The sequence below is a fragment of the Pneumocystis jirovecii genome (genome assembly GCF_001477535.1).
Source record: "Pneumocystis jirovecii RU7 chromosome Unknown supercont1.12, whole genome shotgun sequence".
Classification (NCBI taxonomy): domain Eukaryota; kingdom Fungi; phylum Ascomycota; class Pneumocystomycetes; order Pneumocystales; family Pneumocystaceae; genus Pneumocystis; species Pneumocystis jirovecii.
The window spans coordinates 286,296-301,600 of record NW_017264786.1 but is presented as its reverse complement, the minus strand read 5'-3'; the positions used below and the strand labels follow the sequence as shown (position 1 = coordinate 301,600).

General features: G+C 34.1%; 6 protein-coding genes across 6 annotated transcripts; 3 read left to right on the top strand and 3 right to left on the bottom strand.

The window, feature by feature from the left end:
- Positions 1 to 189: 189 nt before the first annotated feature.
- Positions 190 to 2,728, bottom strand: T551_02743 (uncharacterized protein; the record flags this gene model as incomplete). Its single annotated transcript, XM_018375006.1, has 7 exons — positions 190 to 261; positions 302 to 636; positions 683 to 782; positions 831 to 2,045; positions 2,091 to 2,170; positions 2,294 to 2,417; positions 2,474 to 2,728. The coding sequence occupies 7 exons, from the start codon at positions 2,726 to 2,728 to the stop codon at positions 190 to 192; spliced, it is 2,181 nt and encodes a 726-aa protein (XP_018228886.1).
- A 322-nt stretch (positions 2,729 to 3,050) lies between these two features.
- On the bottom strand, positions 3,051 to 4,973 carry T551_02742 (uncharacterized protein; the record flags this gene model as incomplete). Its single annotated transcript, XM_018375005.1, has 8 exons — positions 3,051 to 3,360; positions 3,413 to 3,877; positions 3,960 to 4,094; positions 4,138 to 4,396; positions 4,440 to 4,521; positions 4,562 to 4,751; positions 4,793 to 4,813; positions 4,861 to 4,973. The coding sequence occupies 8 exons, from the start codon at positions 4,971 to 4,973 to the stop codon at positions 3,051 to 3,053; spliced, it is 1,575 nt and encodes a 524-aa protein (XP_018228885.1).
- Positions 4,974 to 5,412: 439 nt separating this feature from the next.
- T551_02741 (sodium/hydrogen exchanger 3) lies at positions 5,413 to 7,189 on the top strand (the record flags this gene model as incomplete). The annotated part of the gene is made up of 6 exons (XM_018375004.1): positions 5,413 to 5,460; positions 5,507 to 5,583; positions 5,624 to 5,830; positions 5,878 to 6,110; positions 6,153 to 6,355; positions 6,404 to 7,189. The coding sequence occupies 6 exons, from the start codon at positions 5,413 to 5,415 to the stop codon at positions 7,187 to 7,189; spliced, it is 1,554 nt and encodes a 517-aa protein (XP_018228884.1).
- A 629-nt stretch (positions 7,190 to 7,818) lies between these two features.
- T551_02740 (26S protease regulatory subunit 4) lies at positions 7,819 to 9,163 on the top strand (the record flags this gene model as incomplete). The annotated part of the gene is made up of 3 exons (XM_018375003.1): positions 7,819 to 8,569; positions 8,619 to 8,986; positions 9,029 to 9,163. 3 exons carry the CDS (start codon positions 7,819 to 7,821, stop codon positions 9,161 to 9,163), a joined length of 1,254 nt encoding a protein of 417 aa, XP_018228883.1.
- A 204-nt stretch (positions 9,164 to 9,367) lies between these two features.
- T551_02739 (uncharacterized protein) lies at positions 9,368 to 12,414 on the bottom strand (the record flags this gene model as incomplete). The annotated part of the gene is made up of 9 exons (XM_018375002.1): positions 9,368 to 9,721; positions 9,763 to 10,082; positions 10,129 to 10,788; positions 10,836 to 10,968; positions 11,008 to 11,289; positions 11,332 to 11,710; positions 11,757 to 11,916; positions 11,965 to 12,115; positions 12,163 to 12,414. 9 exons carry the CDS (start codon positions 12,412 to 12,414, stop codon positions 9,368 to 9,370), a joined length of 2,691 nt encoding a protein of 896 aa, XP_018228882.1.
- Positions 12,415 to 12,702: 288 nt separating this feature from the next.
- T551_02738 (uncharacterized protein) lies at positions 12,703 to 15,291 on the top strand (the record flags this gene model as incomplete). The annotated part of the gene is made up of 7 exons (XM_018375001.1): positions 12,703 to 12,745; positions 12,788 to 13,023; positions 13,067 to 13,774; positions 13,818 to 13,918; positions 13,963 to 14,043; positions 14,089 to 14,599; positions 14,644 to 15,291. 7 exons carry the CDS (start codon positions 12,703 to 12,705, stop codon positions 15,289 to 15,291), a joined length of 2,328 nt encoding a protein of 775 aa, XP_018228881.1.
- Between the last annotated feature and the right edge of the window lie 14 nt (positions 15,292 to 15,305).

Below are 15,305 nucleotides of genomic sequence, written 5' to 3'. Positions count from 1 at the left end.
CATAGTATTTATCTTTTATATAAATTAATCATTATCACTCATAAAAAAGTGTGCTCTGTCGTTGCTAAAATTAACCTACTCCTTTTTTATTCCCTTATACCTAAACATACAATATCTATATCCTACAAAAAACAAGCTCGTTTCTTAATATAGCAAAATAGTTACTAATATTCATAAAATATACATAAATTATTTCCCAGTTTTAAATGCCAAAAGAGATGACAGATTAGAAAGACTACATGACTTCTTTAAAAATTCATGCTACAACCATTAATTTTTGTCTCACAACAGAAAGACATACCTCTAAAAGTTCCTCAGCAGTAGCTCTGCTTTTCACATCTACACACAAACAAACAGCCAGAAAGCTTTTAAGTTCTTTGCTTAGCTTATCCGGTTTTTTTAATGTTGGAGTGCCATTAGTAGCAATAAGATACAATGCCTTTAAAGGTTCTTCATTTAAATAAGGTGGCTCAGTTTCTATCATTTCTATAGCCATAATTCCCAAGCTCCATATGTCAACTTTTGCACCATATTCCTTCTGTTTAACAACTTCAGGAGCCATCCAATATGGTGTTCCTACCATTGTTGCACGCTTATTCTTTTGTTCCGTTAATTTTGCACAAAACCCAAAATCAGCTACAAAATAAAATCAGAATATAAACTAGAAACTTAAATTACATACTGATTTTTACGCGACCATGAAAATCTAAAAGGACATTATCACTTTTAATATCCCTATGAATAATTTTCTGTTGATGAAGGTGTTGAAGACCTTTACATGTCTATTTATAGTTAAACAAATACACGAAATATATATATATTCATCTGACCTCTAAAGATATAGCAGCAATTTGATCCTCTGTTAAAGTATTATTATCAATTATATCAGTCAAAGCACCGCCCTCCATATATTCCATAATGACCCATAATTCAGAATTCTTAGCTAAATAAGCATCTAAAAAATTAACGATATTCGGATGATGACTTTCTTTCATTACAAGAACTTCATTAACAATCAATTCTCTCCTTGGCTGATGAGCAATATCCATTTGTTTAACAGCTACTTTTGAACCAGCTCTTAATTCTCCACTACATGTTTTTATATTTATATTCACTTTTGCGACATAAACAGAACCACTAGCGCCCTGCCCTACTTTCTTAATCTTGCTATATAAAATATTCGGATCTTCAATTGAAACCACATTTCTAAGTCTCTCCATAACCTGATTTTCTGTCAAATCAGTTGTTTTCTTTTCTTCAGAAAACTGTTCTTGTTTATCTGACCGCACATTTAACGGTAGCGCTGATGAAGACTTTCCATGAACATGCGGTTTCATAGGAACAGCAACAGGTGTATTCGGTGCATCAGTTGTATTTAGTGTAGTGGGAACTTTCGGCAATGGTTGAGTTGGTGCTTGTCGCATAATCGCTAAATTATTTTGAGATTGATTATGCTTTAACAAATCAGCCGGAGGATTCCTTTGTTTCTTCAAAATGGGTGGAAACGGCTTTTCAGAATCAGAAGGAAGTGCCTCAATATTTTTAAGAGAAGAGCCCGCATCAACGTTCGATCTATGTGGCTGATACGATGGCAAAGTAGGAGGCATACGTCGAGGTATCATTTTCTCCATATTTTTAATATCCATTTTTTTAAATTGATCACCAAGAGTATTAACATTTTTAGATAATGATGACTGAGGATACGTCTGAATATAAGCATTATTAATATAAAAATTCTCATTATTTGTTCTATTTTGCACTGTAGACCTCCTATCACAAATTCCTGAATTATAAATGTCAGATCTATACATCCCCATGTCACCAAATTCGTCTTTCTCTCGTAATTGAGTATCACTATAAAATTGAAGCACTTCAATCACTGCTTCTGGATTTTTTGCATAATCTTCTTTCGTAATAGCACTAGCTGTTAAAAGCCTTGTCCATTCTTCTGGAAGCCCAGTAAATCCGCCGCTTTTGGGGTCAAAACCAACGTGAACCTTATGTGTAAAGTTTGTTGGATTTGAAACCATCATCAATGGACATCTCTATGAACCGTTAATAATGAAAAATCTCCCCTAGAATCCAAATACAGAATAAATCTCATCCATCCATGAATAAAGTTCATTATCACTTTTTACACTAATAAAATAGCTCTTCTTTGTACCGGAACCTAAAAAAAATAAGTAAACATACAAAATACATTACAACGCGTGATTTCATATTTATGTGCGTTGAAAACGCAGTAATGCAAATTCTAACACGCTCAAATCATATAAATATGTAGACTCCTTACCATCTGGTATAGACGTACCAATTCCAGGCTCCCTTACAATCTCAAAACAATAGTCCTTCAACTCAATACGGCCTACATTTACAATCTCACGTAGAGGTATAACAATCCCAGAACTTGTTGAGCTCTAACCTCATTAGCCAAAAAGATCAACAACTGCCTATCAAGCCAATCATTCCAGACCTCGTTCTTCAGAATATAAAGTGCTTTTTCTTTCAAAACCAAATACTTTTTTGTCCATATCCAACTTTTAATACTATCTTCTTTCACACTCGCCCATCCAATTTTCAAAATACCCTTGGAATCCTTATGTATTTGAGATACCTCTGTTCCACGTAAAGGCACTGAATTAAGAGACGAATATGAAGATATTTTAACAGGTGGCGTAGGTGCAGGCCCTGGATTCATAAAATAATGTGAAGACGGATTATACGCCATGAAAACGTAAAAAGCGTCGTTTTACAAAAAAAAAAACACACAGATTTCTTCAAACACACAACAAACTTTTTAAAAAGTCAATAATACAGCAGTTTTATTGAAATACTTACACTAATTATTCACAAAAAGCAGAATTCACGTATGTTAGATTTTAATGTCGTTGGTGGAAGCCTTAATCACCCGAACGTGGTCGTCAGTTGGCTGTTACTCGAGCAACCAAAATCAGATAGAGAAATAAAAGCAAAAAAAAAGGATTTATACAGATATTAATGGAATCATATTGACATTTAAATACAATGAACACGAAATAGTAGTTAAATTCTCAACCACTGATATAAGTATACTCAGAAGAAATTTTGAAGCTAAGATACATGGCAACAAGTGCAGCGATGCCACTTATTTGAAAGACCCATACAAGACTATAATCCATTTTACTTTTGCATGATACGATATCTTCGAATTTTTTGTATCCAGTAAATTTGAAAATAATTCCAGCTATAATAATACTGAGAACCTGAGGAGCACTAATAAATATGTTATGAAGACCAAGAATAGTTCCGGAGCGATGCAATTCGTTTTTTAAAGAGAGTTCAGTTGAAATTAAAGAAAAAGGCGCCCATAATGTGATGGACCTAGATGCAACAATTAAAAAGATAAATTATCAAGTTACCCGAGAAGATTTACCAGCTCAAACCACAAAGTGCAACGATAGTCGTTGCATAGGACACATTGTGCACAAAAATCGTCAAAAGCATACAGAAACTAAAAAGAAAATGGCTCATTGTCCATAGAGAAGGAATATTAAGTTTATCTATAAAATTAAAATACTTCATGCCCAAAATATATTTAACTATTTTCTTCTCAGACGAAGCAATCATAGGAAATAAAAGTGTCCCAAATAAAGAAATAATTGAAAAAAGCATAAAGGCAAACGATCCGTACCGTGTTACCTCTTCTATCTGCGAATACATATCTTCAGAATCAATTGACCTGTTTAAAGAATTGGAATAACGAGTACAATAATTTTCAGCATATATTTCTGCAACGTATGTCGTTCCCTTGAAGATATTAAGCATAATCAACCCAGAGGGAAAACAATTACATAAAAAAGAACTGGAAACCTTTTCAGAGTCAACATTAGCACATTCTCTACATGATTAACGGATATATGTCATTACCATCCTAATCTAAATCAACCCTGTTCCTGAAACATTCCGGGAAAAATCACGACTTACCAATCCATGCAAAAAACTGAACAATGCATACCCAAAAAATTCCGGAAGGAAGAGAAAGAACAGTCGAAAACATTGTTTTAAAAAAACTAACAAATTCACTTGTCCATGTTGCATTCGGAAACACATGCTCCCTACCAAAAGTAAAAAATACAGCCATCCACACCAAATCAGTACCTTTGAACAAGATACCGGTTCTCCTTTGCCGTAAAAAAAGTAATACACATGCACACAACAAGCACCATAGAACTGATAAAACTCAACGCCTTGAACTCCGTGTTCCCAAATACCGGTGCAATCTTTGGCAGGTCCAAATACCCATTCATGTACCCCACCACATTAAAAACCCCTATCATACGGCTCGCCCATGCATTTGCTGTATCCTGCTGCTCCGCCGGAACCATATCAATAATCAGCGCCCGACTACTCGCTTGCACTTCACCCCATTAACCCCCGTCTCCCCATATCTCACAAAATACCAATGTTGATCGAAAAATCAAGCAGATAAATCATAACAACCGAAACCACTACCACTACTACCCGCTCAATTCTTGGTTGCTTCTTCAAAAAAAACGATACAATTCCTTTAAAATGTGCCAACCCCATCAAACACACCACCACCCCCACTACCCCCACCACCATAAACGGCCGCCGCCTCCCAATCACTGTCCTTGACCTGTCTGAAAAAAACCCAATCAGCGGCTGCATAATAATCCCCGTCAACGGTCCTGCCATCCACACCAGTGATGTCCCGTGCTTTGTCAGCCCAAGAGAAAACAAGTATGGCGTCCCTGTTCTCCTCAGCTTACCCCTCTTGTCTTATCTATCCTACCATAGCCCAGCACAACCGACCCTGTTTATGTCAATATACACCTCTGCACAGTGCTGCACAGTAAATACATACATGTTAGCTGCAAACCACCAAGAACAAGCGTAAGAAAGACAAGATAATGAGTGCTTCTTAGGGGAAGCGCGTCTAAAGAAGTCTTTGTGCTGCTAACATGTGAGTACATTACGGAGAGGGAGGAATCGAAGAGGATCGGTAGAGGAAGGGTACAAGAGAAGAGGGCTAAAAGAGAGAGGAAGAGTTGGAGAAGAAAAAAAGGGCTAAAAGGGAGAGAAAATGGAAGATTTACAGTAGGTTTAGCGCATATAGTCGGGAAATGGAGAAGAACATGGGCGTAGCAGGAGGGAGCATAGAGTCAACGAGCTGGGCACTGTTCATTTTGACGAGTCTGCTGCTTGTAGCGCTATGGATGTCGTACTATATGCAGCTGAAGAGGGTGAAGGCGGTGCATGAAACGGTTTTGTCTATTTTTCTTGGTATTTGTCAGTTTATGTGTAAACGAGAGATAGACGAGAGCAGGTATGGTGGTCGGGCTGGGGATTCTTGTAGCGCGGAGCAGAGTGATCCAGAACATGGTTACGTTCCACCATGCATACTTTTTCAATATGCTGCTGCCGCCTATTATTTTGAATTCGGGATATGAGCTGGACCAAGTAAAGTGAATGTACAGGAAGGAGGGATATTGATTAGAATGAGTAGAAGCGGTTTTTTAAGAACATAGGGGTGATTTTTACATTTGCCTTTGCAGGGACGTTTGTTTCAGCAGTAGTGATTGGGTATGCACGGGAGGGTTTCTCTATTTTCTTACAAAAACAGTCTTTTGACGTATCTATGGGCGTTAACAGGGCTGGAACAGGTGAAGATGTCATGGGTTGACGCATTTTCGTTCGGGGCGACCCTCAGTGCAACGGATCCAGTCACGGTTCTTGCGGTTTTCCACACGTATGGCGTGGATCCTGCGCTGTATACTATTATATTTGGAGAAAGCTTGCTGAATGACTCTGTTTCAATTGTAATGTTTGGGTTTATACATATATGCATCTGTGGAAGCATGCTTACTCTTTTTCAAGGACGCTGCAGCGATTTTACCACAAAGAAATGCATCTAGTTGATATTTTTATGGGGATTTTCAAATTTTTTATCTCTTTTGTCATTTCTCTAATGATTGGAGTGATAATAAGTATTTTTGTGGCATTGATGCTTAAACACTCGCATCTTCGTCGGTTTCCACACATAGAATCATGCATCATTATACTGATGGCGTATGCATCTTACTTATTTTCAAACGGATGCCATATGTCTGGTAAAATTCATAAAACCTGTATTCATATGTAACCAAATACAGGCATTGTTTCTCTTTTATTCTGTGCAATCACAATGAAGCACTATGCTTTCCACAATATGTCTATACAAACACAAATATCTACAAAATTTTTATTTAGAACATTATCTCAACTTTCAGAAAATTTCATTTTCATCTATCTTGGCCTTTCACTTTTTACACAGGCAAATCTTGACTACAAACCGCTGTTTATTCTGGTTACAATTGTAAGTTTTATTTTATGCTTAATTAGCCCTGCTTATATTACTTACAAGTTTTCAATATGTATCGCAAGATATACGGCAATATTTCCAATTTCAAAACTCATCAACATGGCTTCTCGTTCCAATTATATTTTTTCTAATGAACTTCCAAAATCCTATCAAATTATGTTATTTTGGTCAGGTTTAAGAGGCGCTGTTGGCGTAGCACTCACAGAAGGTTTCAAAGGAGAAGCAACAGAAGTACTCAAAACAACCGTATTAATTGTTGTCGTTTTAACAGTTATTATATTTGGAGGGACAACTCCTCAAATGCTAGAAATTGTGGGTATTCATATGGGCATCTTCCAATATGAAGAGGATTATTCTATAGAATATTTCTATGACAAACACATAAATTTGGAAGAAAACGTGCAAGATGAGTTTCAATATATAAAAAAAAGTTCTTTCCTACCCAATGAACAAGAAGAAAACCAATATCATCATGAACTTCATTTAGGTTCGGGGCAACTTGATTCACCAGGATCAATTGATCATTCATATTATTCTTCTAAGAGTTTTGACCAAACAAAAAACGAAAATAATGACCAAACACTCGTTGATCCCGACATATTCTTTTCCTCAGGTTCTTTAAAATCTACACACCTTAACGAAGAAATATATTCCACTCTGCCACAACCTAAAACAAAAAACGAAGAAACACCATTTACACAAAAGCCGCAAACGTCATCAAGTGATCATATGAAATGGTTTCGAGACTTTGATTCCAAAATTCTTAAACCTCTAGTTCTTGAAAAAAATATATTTGCAAAAGAAAACAATAAAAAACAATCATTCTAATAAAGAGGACGAATTATAAATGAAATAAAAACACATGATAATTATTTAAGTCTTTATCTACACTAAATTGTCTTATAAAAACAAATATCATACCCTATATTAATATTTTTCTAAGAAAAATTTACCAAACTAAAGAAAAAACAATCAACTATAATTAAAAAGGAAAAACAGTCAAGAAAAAGGCAAAATACTGATTTCTATGAAGAACAGAAGACTCGGAATATTTTTTTTACAAAAAAAATTAAAAGCTTTCAAACATAACTAACAAAAACATAAACAAAAACACACAGTCATACACAATCTTTCAAATTGTTCAACTCATCATTGCACTTGATCATCTGAAACATCTAAATAAACTTCACCGTTAACTTTTATATATTTCTACTCGTACACATCACCGCCAAGCAGCTCAACGTCAAAAAAAACAAAATCAAGCAAAATGGTAAATTTTAAAAACTTTTTGCTACAAATAAGATATTAAAATAAAGCACAGGGAAATGTTCAATCAGGAGCAAATGGAAAATCTGAAAAACAGGACGAAGATCCCGAAAAAGTAGAATATTTTTTCATAAAAAACAAACAATTAATAATAATAACAGAAAAAACGTCCTAAATATGAACCACCCGTCATGTCTACACGTCTAGGAAAACGACGTAGCAGAAATAAAGGCCCAGATGCAACAAACAAATTTCCAACAGTCTATCCAACTACTCGATGTCGTTTAAAACTGCTCAAGATGGAGCGTATCAAAGATTACTTGCTGCTTGAGCAGGAGTTTGTATCAAATCAAGAGCTAATGAAGCTTGATTCTGAAAAACGAGATCCAAAAGGAGAGGATGAAGATGATGATAAATTACAAAGTTTAATTGGAAGTCCTATGGGTGTCGGAACACTAGAAGAAATGATAGACGAAGACCATGCAATTGTGTCATCAGCAACAGGACCAGAGTATTATGTGTCAATTATGTCGTTTGTAAATAAGGATCTTTTGGAGCCGGGATGTTCTGTATTATTACATCACAAGGCAGTGTCAATCGTCGGCGTATTAAGCGACGATATTGATCCAATGGTATCGGTTATGAAGCTAGACAAAGCACCGACAGAATCCTACGCGGATATTGGCGGTCTTGAATCACAGATTCAAGAAATTAAAGAAGCAGTTGAACTACCACTAACACATCCTGAATTATACGAAGAAATTGGAATCCGACCACCCAAAGGCGTCATTTTATACGGAGAACCAGGGACAGGGAAGACATTGCTAGCAAAAGCAGTGGCAAATCAAACAAGTGCGACGTTTTTGCGTATTGTCGGCTCAGAGCTCATCCAAAAATACTTGGGCGATGGACCAAAATTCGTTCGTGAGCTCTTTCAGACAGGTAAAGAATCATGTAAAAAATAGAGGCTCAAATCTGATTATTGTTTTAGCGCAAAATAATTCACCATCTATTGTTTTCATTGACGAAATTGATGCAATTGGAACAAAAAGATATGATTCTACATCATCAGGAGAACGCGAAATCCAACGAACAATGCTGGAGCTTCTGAACCAATTAGACGGTTTTGACGATCGCGGAGACGTTAAGGTTATTATGGCTACAAATCGAATTAATGATTTAGATCCAGCACTTATTCGTCCAGGAAGAATGGACAGAAAAATTTTATTCGAAACACCAGATCAAAACACAAAACGTAAAATCTTTCAAATTCATACAAGTAAAATGAATCTCGGCGATGATGTATCTATCGAGGAGTTTATAACGGCCAAAGATGAAATGAGCGGTGCAGATGTAAAGGTAAAAGAATACGTCATACATAAAATTTATTAAAATACATAGGCAATCTGTACAGAAGCAGGCTTAATGGCTCTTCGTGAGCGTAGAATGCGTGTGATTGCAGAAGACTTTAGAAAAGCCAAAGAACAAGTATTAAAAACTAAACAAGAAGATATACAGGGTGAACTTTATTTATAAAAAATTGTTTTATAATAAATATCACCAATTAAGTTTATTTTCCATCTACCTGTTTTATATACATTGCAATGATATTTTTTGTCATTGCATTTTATCTTTATACATCAATTTTCCGTTCAAAATGTAGAATCAATTTTATTTGCAATAATCATATTTTTTTAAAAACACTTTTGTTACAAAGCTCCATTAAATTCAAATACCCAATTATGCTATAAATCTCGGAGAAACATTTCTCCAATGCCTTACTGGTCTTGTATTTTCTAATTCTACAGCATACCAATATGCCTTTTTAGCATTTTCTAAATCATTCATTTTTTCCCAGGCTTCACCTAACAAAAGCCATGCTTCTGACAAATCCCAACCAGAAAGTTTAGTTACCATATCTAACATTTGTTCTGCCCTATCTACATAACATTCATGCATTTCCCCTTGAAAATCCAAAAAAACTTTACTTAATCCAATATTCGCATTTATATGGTCATGATCTTCTAACAAAGCCCATTCAAATCTTCTAATAGCATCATCCAATTTATTTAAATAATAATATAAAATCCCCCACTTAATAATTTCAGTTTAAAGCAAAAAAATATAAAACTTACTTGAGTATGAACATCAGGATGAAACATACCATTTTTTTCTGCCTCTTTAAGAGATAACTGAGAATTAACCCATTTAGAAGCACGACAATATAGAGAAGCAGAAATTAGCCAAATTTTTCTCAAACAACGCCTGGATATTTCTTTTTGCTCATTTTTTAAATAATTCTGAGACTTAGGAGGCTTAAAAAGAGTAGCCTTTTGCTGAAACAAAACATCCGAAGAAAAAACACGTCTCATTCTAAAAATATTTGAATCAGAATGATTTGAATATAAATATTTATTTTTCGATCTAGGAGTGTAGAATTCGTTCATATTACTAACTAAATAATTTTATATTAAAACTAATAGCTAATACAGAAAACTTACTTGAAGAACATAAAGAAATCGACCTTTTTGAAGCATTAAGCAATGACATTTGACTCATACTATATTTCTTTTTTTGAAAAAGAAAATGAGATGATTGTGATTCATCACATAACTTTGCAACAGTTTCTTTATTCTCAGGGAGAACTAGAGAAGAAAAAGTCTCTAAAGGTATTTTTGTTTCTGATAAATCAAAAGCAGGAAAAGAAAACTCATCTACCTCAAATACTTTTGCATAGAAAGGAAAAATATCTCTATGCATTTCAATAGCAACATTTATACCATTTTTTGCTTCTATAAGTGCACATAGAGTAAGTTTTATTTCAACAAGACATTCACGATCTTTATAATCAAAAATTGGGCGATTCTCTGTATCTTCAACACCTGATATTTGAATTGCAGCTTCACAAACTTGAATAGCTTGATCGTATTCACATTTAGCAGAAAGTAAAAGAGAAAGAAGATGCAAAGACTGATATAAATTGTATTTTTGAGAAACGACATGTTTAATTGTCGAAATAGCATCCATTATTTCCCGTTGTTCAGCATATTGAAATGCTAGATGATACAAAGTAGAATTATTATTAGAGTCATATTTTAAAGACTTTCGAAAAGCATTAACAGCATCTTGCTGAATATTTGGCCTCTCTGAGGCTTCATGTGCTATGATTATAATTTAGCCATGAACTAGTTATTCCAAAAAATAATACTTTTTATGGATTGGCAACTATATGTCATTCCTATTGCTTCCCATGCATCAGCCATTATTTTGTCATTTTTTGGAAGCTCCCATGTATCTAATGCATTAAACAGCTTTTTTACGGTTACCATTGCCTTCTCGAACTGTTTTATTAAAATAGCTCTTGATTATCAATGACTTACATCTTGAAAATAAACGATGCCTAATTTTATTCCTTTTACATAAGTTTCCACAATTGTAATATCATCGTCAAAATCTTGGCCAGTATCTTGTTCTATTAATTGATCTCGACGGGCCAAAATCTCTTTACGAAAAGGTGAAAGCCTAGATCTTTCAACCAACTCAACGTATAAATCGAATGCTCTTTGTGCTTCATCATAATTTCCAATAAAAATCAAAACTTCCATTAAATACCGTATAAGACGATGAGACTTATATGTTTTACTAATGGAGTTATAAATCGTCTAAATCATTAAACCTGAAAATAATATGAAAATAAAGATTACCTCAAGAATCTTTTCTGAATAATCCAATTCCTTCCTTATACTTCTCCAATTTTGAATAGCCCAATCCGCATATTCCAAGATAACACCATTTAATTGTCCTGCTTTAGGAAAACCAATAACCTGCATTAATAACTTTTCATAAACAGTTTGTACTCTATAAACATGAGATTTTAAGTCATTCAAGGAAAAATTAGACTGAATAGAATCCTCTGAATTTGACTTTAAAGGATCAGTTCGAATTTTATCACGTAAGACAATTTTATTCAACAATTCAGAAAGCAGCAAAAAATATAAACGATAAACAGCCGTCAAATATAAAACATCCTTAATACAAGATATAATTTTAGTCAAAGAATCCGACTTCATTATAGTATATGAACTAACGATATAAATTTCCAAACAAAAATCAATCTATATACACATACGCAGAATTCAGCTGCAAAATCGCACATCTGTAATAAATAATGTCGAGCCATTCATAAGATGTAGGAAGCTTCTCTTGTTTTACCTGCGTTAATGCAGAAATCACTGAATGATATGTTTCAGAAGCCAAAGATAACTCAGACATGCATTCATACGAAAGACCTACAAAATGCTAAACATAACACCACAAACCTACACAAAAAATAAAACCTTTGATTGCATATCCCTTGATCACATTAAACAAACAATATCCTGAACTCTCTATAAGTGACGACGTCTCACAGTACGGGCTTATCGTGTCCAAAGCACGTTTATAATCCTTCATCAAAAAACATACATAGCTCAAAACAGAACGGGCGTGCTAATGAGTAAGCATGCCACACTAAAGAAAAAAAACCATGTCTTTACCAGTTTTTCATGCTGTGTCTCCAGTGCACCGAAAAATCTCAAAATATTCGTCAAAAACTCACGTAAATCCTTATCCTTCAATACTGGGAAAACATCATCTGCTCCTTGAACCACTGTAGACATAATATTCTTCTCTCTTTTCTTTTTTTTCTCCGATCCCAGAAGATCTGCTAAACGTGCCTCTATAAGCACAATTTCACACATAACTTTTTCACCCCTCATCAGATTCACTTCATATACCATTATACCCATATTTACCTTGTTTTTTAGGGTTGTGTTTCTTCAATTTCCGAATCAGCTCTGGAATTGTCTTCCAGCGCTGTGAAACCAGCGCGGTATCCAATAATCTTTCATAAAAAAGTGCTTTTTCCTGCAATCAAATAAATCTACAAACTCTATTCTTCTTTAAAAACACTCACTGAATGCATTAAAGACGATTCTATATGCTCTATTAACTCTTATATGCATCTATAGACTCTCATAAGCTTTTTATCACCTTTTTAATATCCATTGAAAGCGGGAATTTCGAGATTCAGCAATATGATCGACAATCAACGACTGCATCAAGATAACTTACTGCAGAGTATTTTAGCAAAAATAAGAGATAATGAGGCGCATATAATAGGAATATGCACGCATATAGTCACTGATTTGACTAATTATCGGCCTCTATATGGGCTATCACGGGAGAATGCTCTGTGGAACCAGTGGTGCACACGTATATGCTCACTTCTAGGCAGCAAAACAGCAGAAAAGCGGTGGTTTGGGGTGTGTCTGGTGAAAATTACAGCAGAACAAAGCCCAGAAGGGCTTTTTTATGCAGGAAATGAGTGGTGTCAGCGACTGCTTGATCTTCTGAACGTATATTGCCTGAAAACAGTCTTTGAGAAGCTTAAAGAAGCAGAATGAAACATGCACGGCGGTTGTGCGCAGGATATGCCTTACTATGTGCTGGATATTTGTATTTTGCCATGGAAGACAGGGATATATGCGTGTATTTGTGAGATCTTTTCTTGGGATGTTCATAAAAAGCCTGATTAAGATGCCTATGCAGCATCCAAGCATTACAGAAGTATTTGTTGAGTGCATTAGTGCTATTGTTGAGCTTTATCCGTCTGCATGCAGGGCTTTTGTGCCAAATATCAGAACAATGGCCATCCAGGCTATTAATGAAACGCATACAAACCGACCAGATGTCCAAGAGGCACTATTTTTGGTTTTTTCAAAGCTGCATTTGTGTGCAGAAAAAAATTTGGGCCAAGAACAATGGAACTGTGGGGTTTTATCGTGTCTTTGGGTGTTGCATAAAATAATTGACAATTTTTTCCATAGTTCAATAAAGGGTTTGAAGAAAAATATATACAGATTTATAGGGTTAGCTGATAAACAGTTTTTAGGTCCACATATGTCTTTAAAGCAGCCAGAATGGGTGAATGAAGCACTTCCAAGCGACTTTTATGAAGCATTTGAAACATGTTTAGAAAAATTTGAAAAATACATACGGATTATACAACTGTATTTGAATCAATGCACACCTTATTGTGTAAAAATACCAGCAGGGCAGCTTTTTTTCTTCATTTATAGAGTTTTTCGTATCTCGGATAAATCAAATGTGTGTTTAAATACATCCAGCAGCATCCAATTAACATATACAGGTAGCATTGGCATTAGACAATAAGGAAAAATTGTATTTGCATACTAAAATACCTCATTTTCATTTAATCTCAAGCAAACTTTTAGCCGATATGATTCGAATGTATAATACATATAATTTGACCAATTCATAACTAACATTCATAGTCTTAATTCTAACATTTTACCACATCTTTCCGAATTACTTGGACAGTTAAATTATGTCTTTTCTAGAGAAAAAGAATTCATGTAAATTATCAAAATTATGCGAATAAAGAATAACATTTATTATAGACCATTAAAAGTATCTATTTATGATATTTTCACTATGATTTTGCACAGCGTTGGATCGTCTATTTCATCTTATAAATCGGTTGATATGATTATTCAAGAAGCATTAAATGATCTAAATCAACTCTTAATCACTTCACAATCAATTCTTGTTCTAAATCATAAAAGTGAATCAAAAAAAAAGAAATCTAACGAAACATTAAACGTGATACTAAACAGTTCTGAAGTTCAAAAAATGCCGCCAGAAAATATAATTAAATCAGCATTAAACTTCATTTCATCCGTTTTAAGCCATTTATGTCCAGGAATACTCTCTACAGCTCAAAGATCGTTAATAGACAAAACCATAGTATCTATTGCACTGTCTCCTAGCTTAAAAAAAAAATTACACAAGCAGATATATGACTCATTAATAAATAGTATTCTTTCTCCAGGTGATGTACAAGCAATCATTTTACCACATGTTATACGCATTTTTGAAACACAAAAAGAACTAGATACTTTAAAATTACCGGTAAGAAAATCATGGGCTATACTGAAAACTTAATTATTTTCAAGGTGGAAAATTTTAATCATACAAAATCTTTAACACTCGATTCCATTTTACATCCCAGATTTCCTCCATTACAGAGAAAATTTAAAAATCAAACACTAGAAATGGATTATTCCGGATCAGAAATATTAGAAAAAACTAATAAAATATATTTTGAACATTTAGAATATGAAAATAAATTTAATACATCTGAAATTATCAATACATCTGAAATAACTAATACATCTGATATATCTAAAATCATTGAAACATCTAATACACAAGAAATCATTCAAACACCTAATTCACCTAAAATCATTAAAACATCTAATACATCTGAAATTATTGATATAATCAATACACCTAATATTCCTCATACACCTAATAATTATAATATTGAAGAAACACTACCTAAAAAACATTCACTAAATATTGCCGAAAATACGACTATTATTAATCCTAGTTTTGAACAAGAAACCAAAGTTTTTCTAAACAACACAAACAATATTCAGAATAATGATATATCAAAAAATATATATAAACTATCGACAATCACGAACAAAGATGATACAAAAAATACTATTTCAGAAAACATGGAAACAGATGGATCAGAAAGTCTTTCAGATACTGAAATTCCTACAATTATTATGGAAGACAGTAGTTACGAAGAATAATATAAATAATTAAT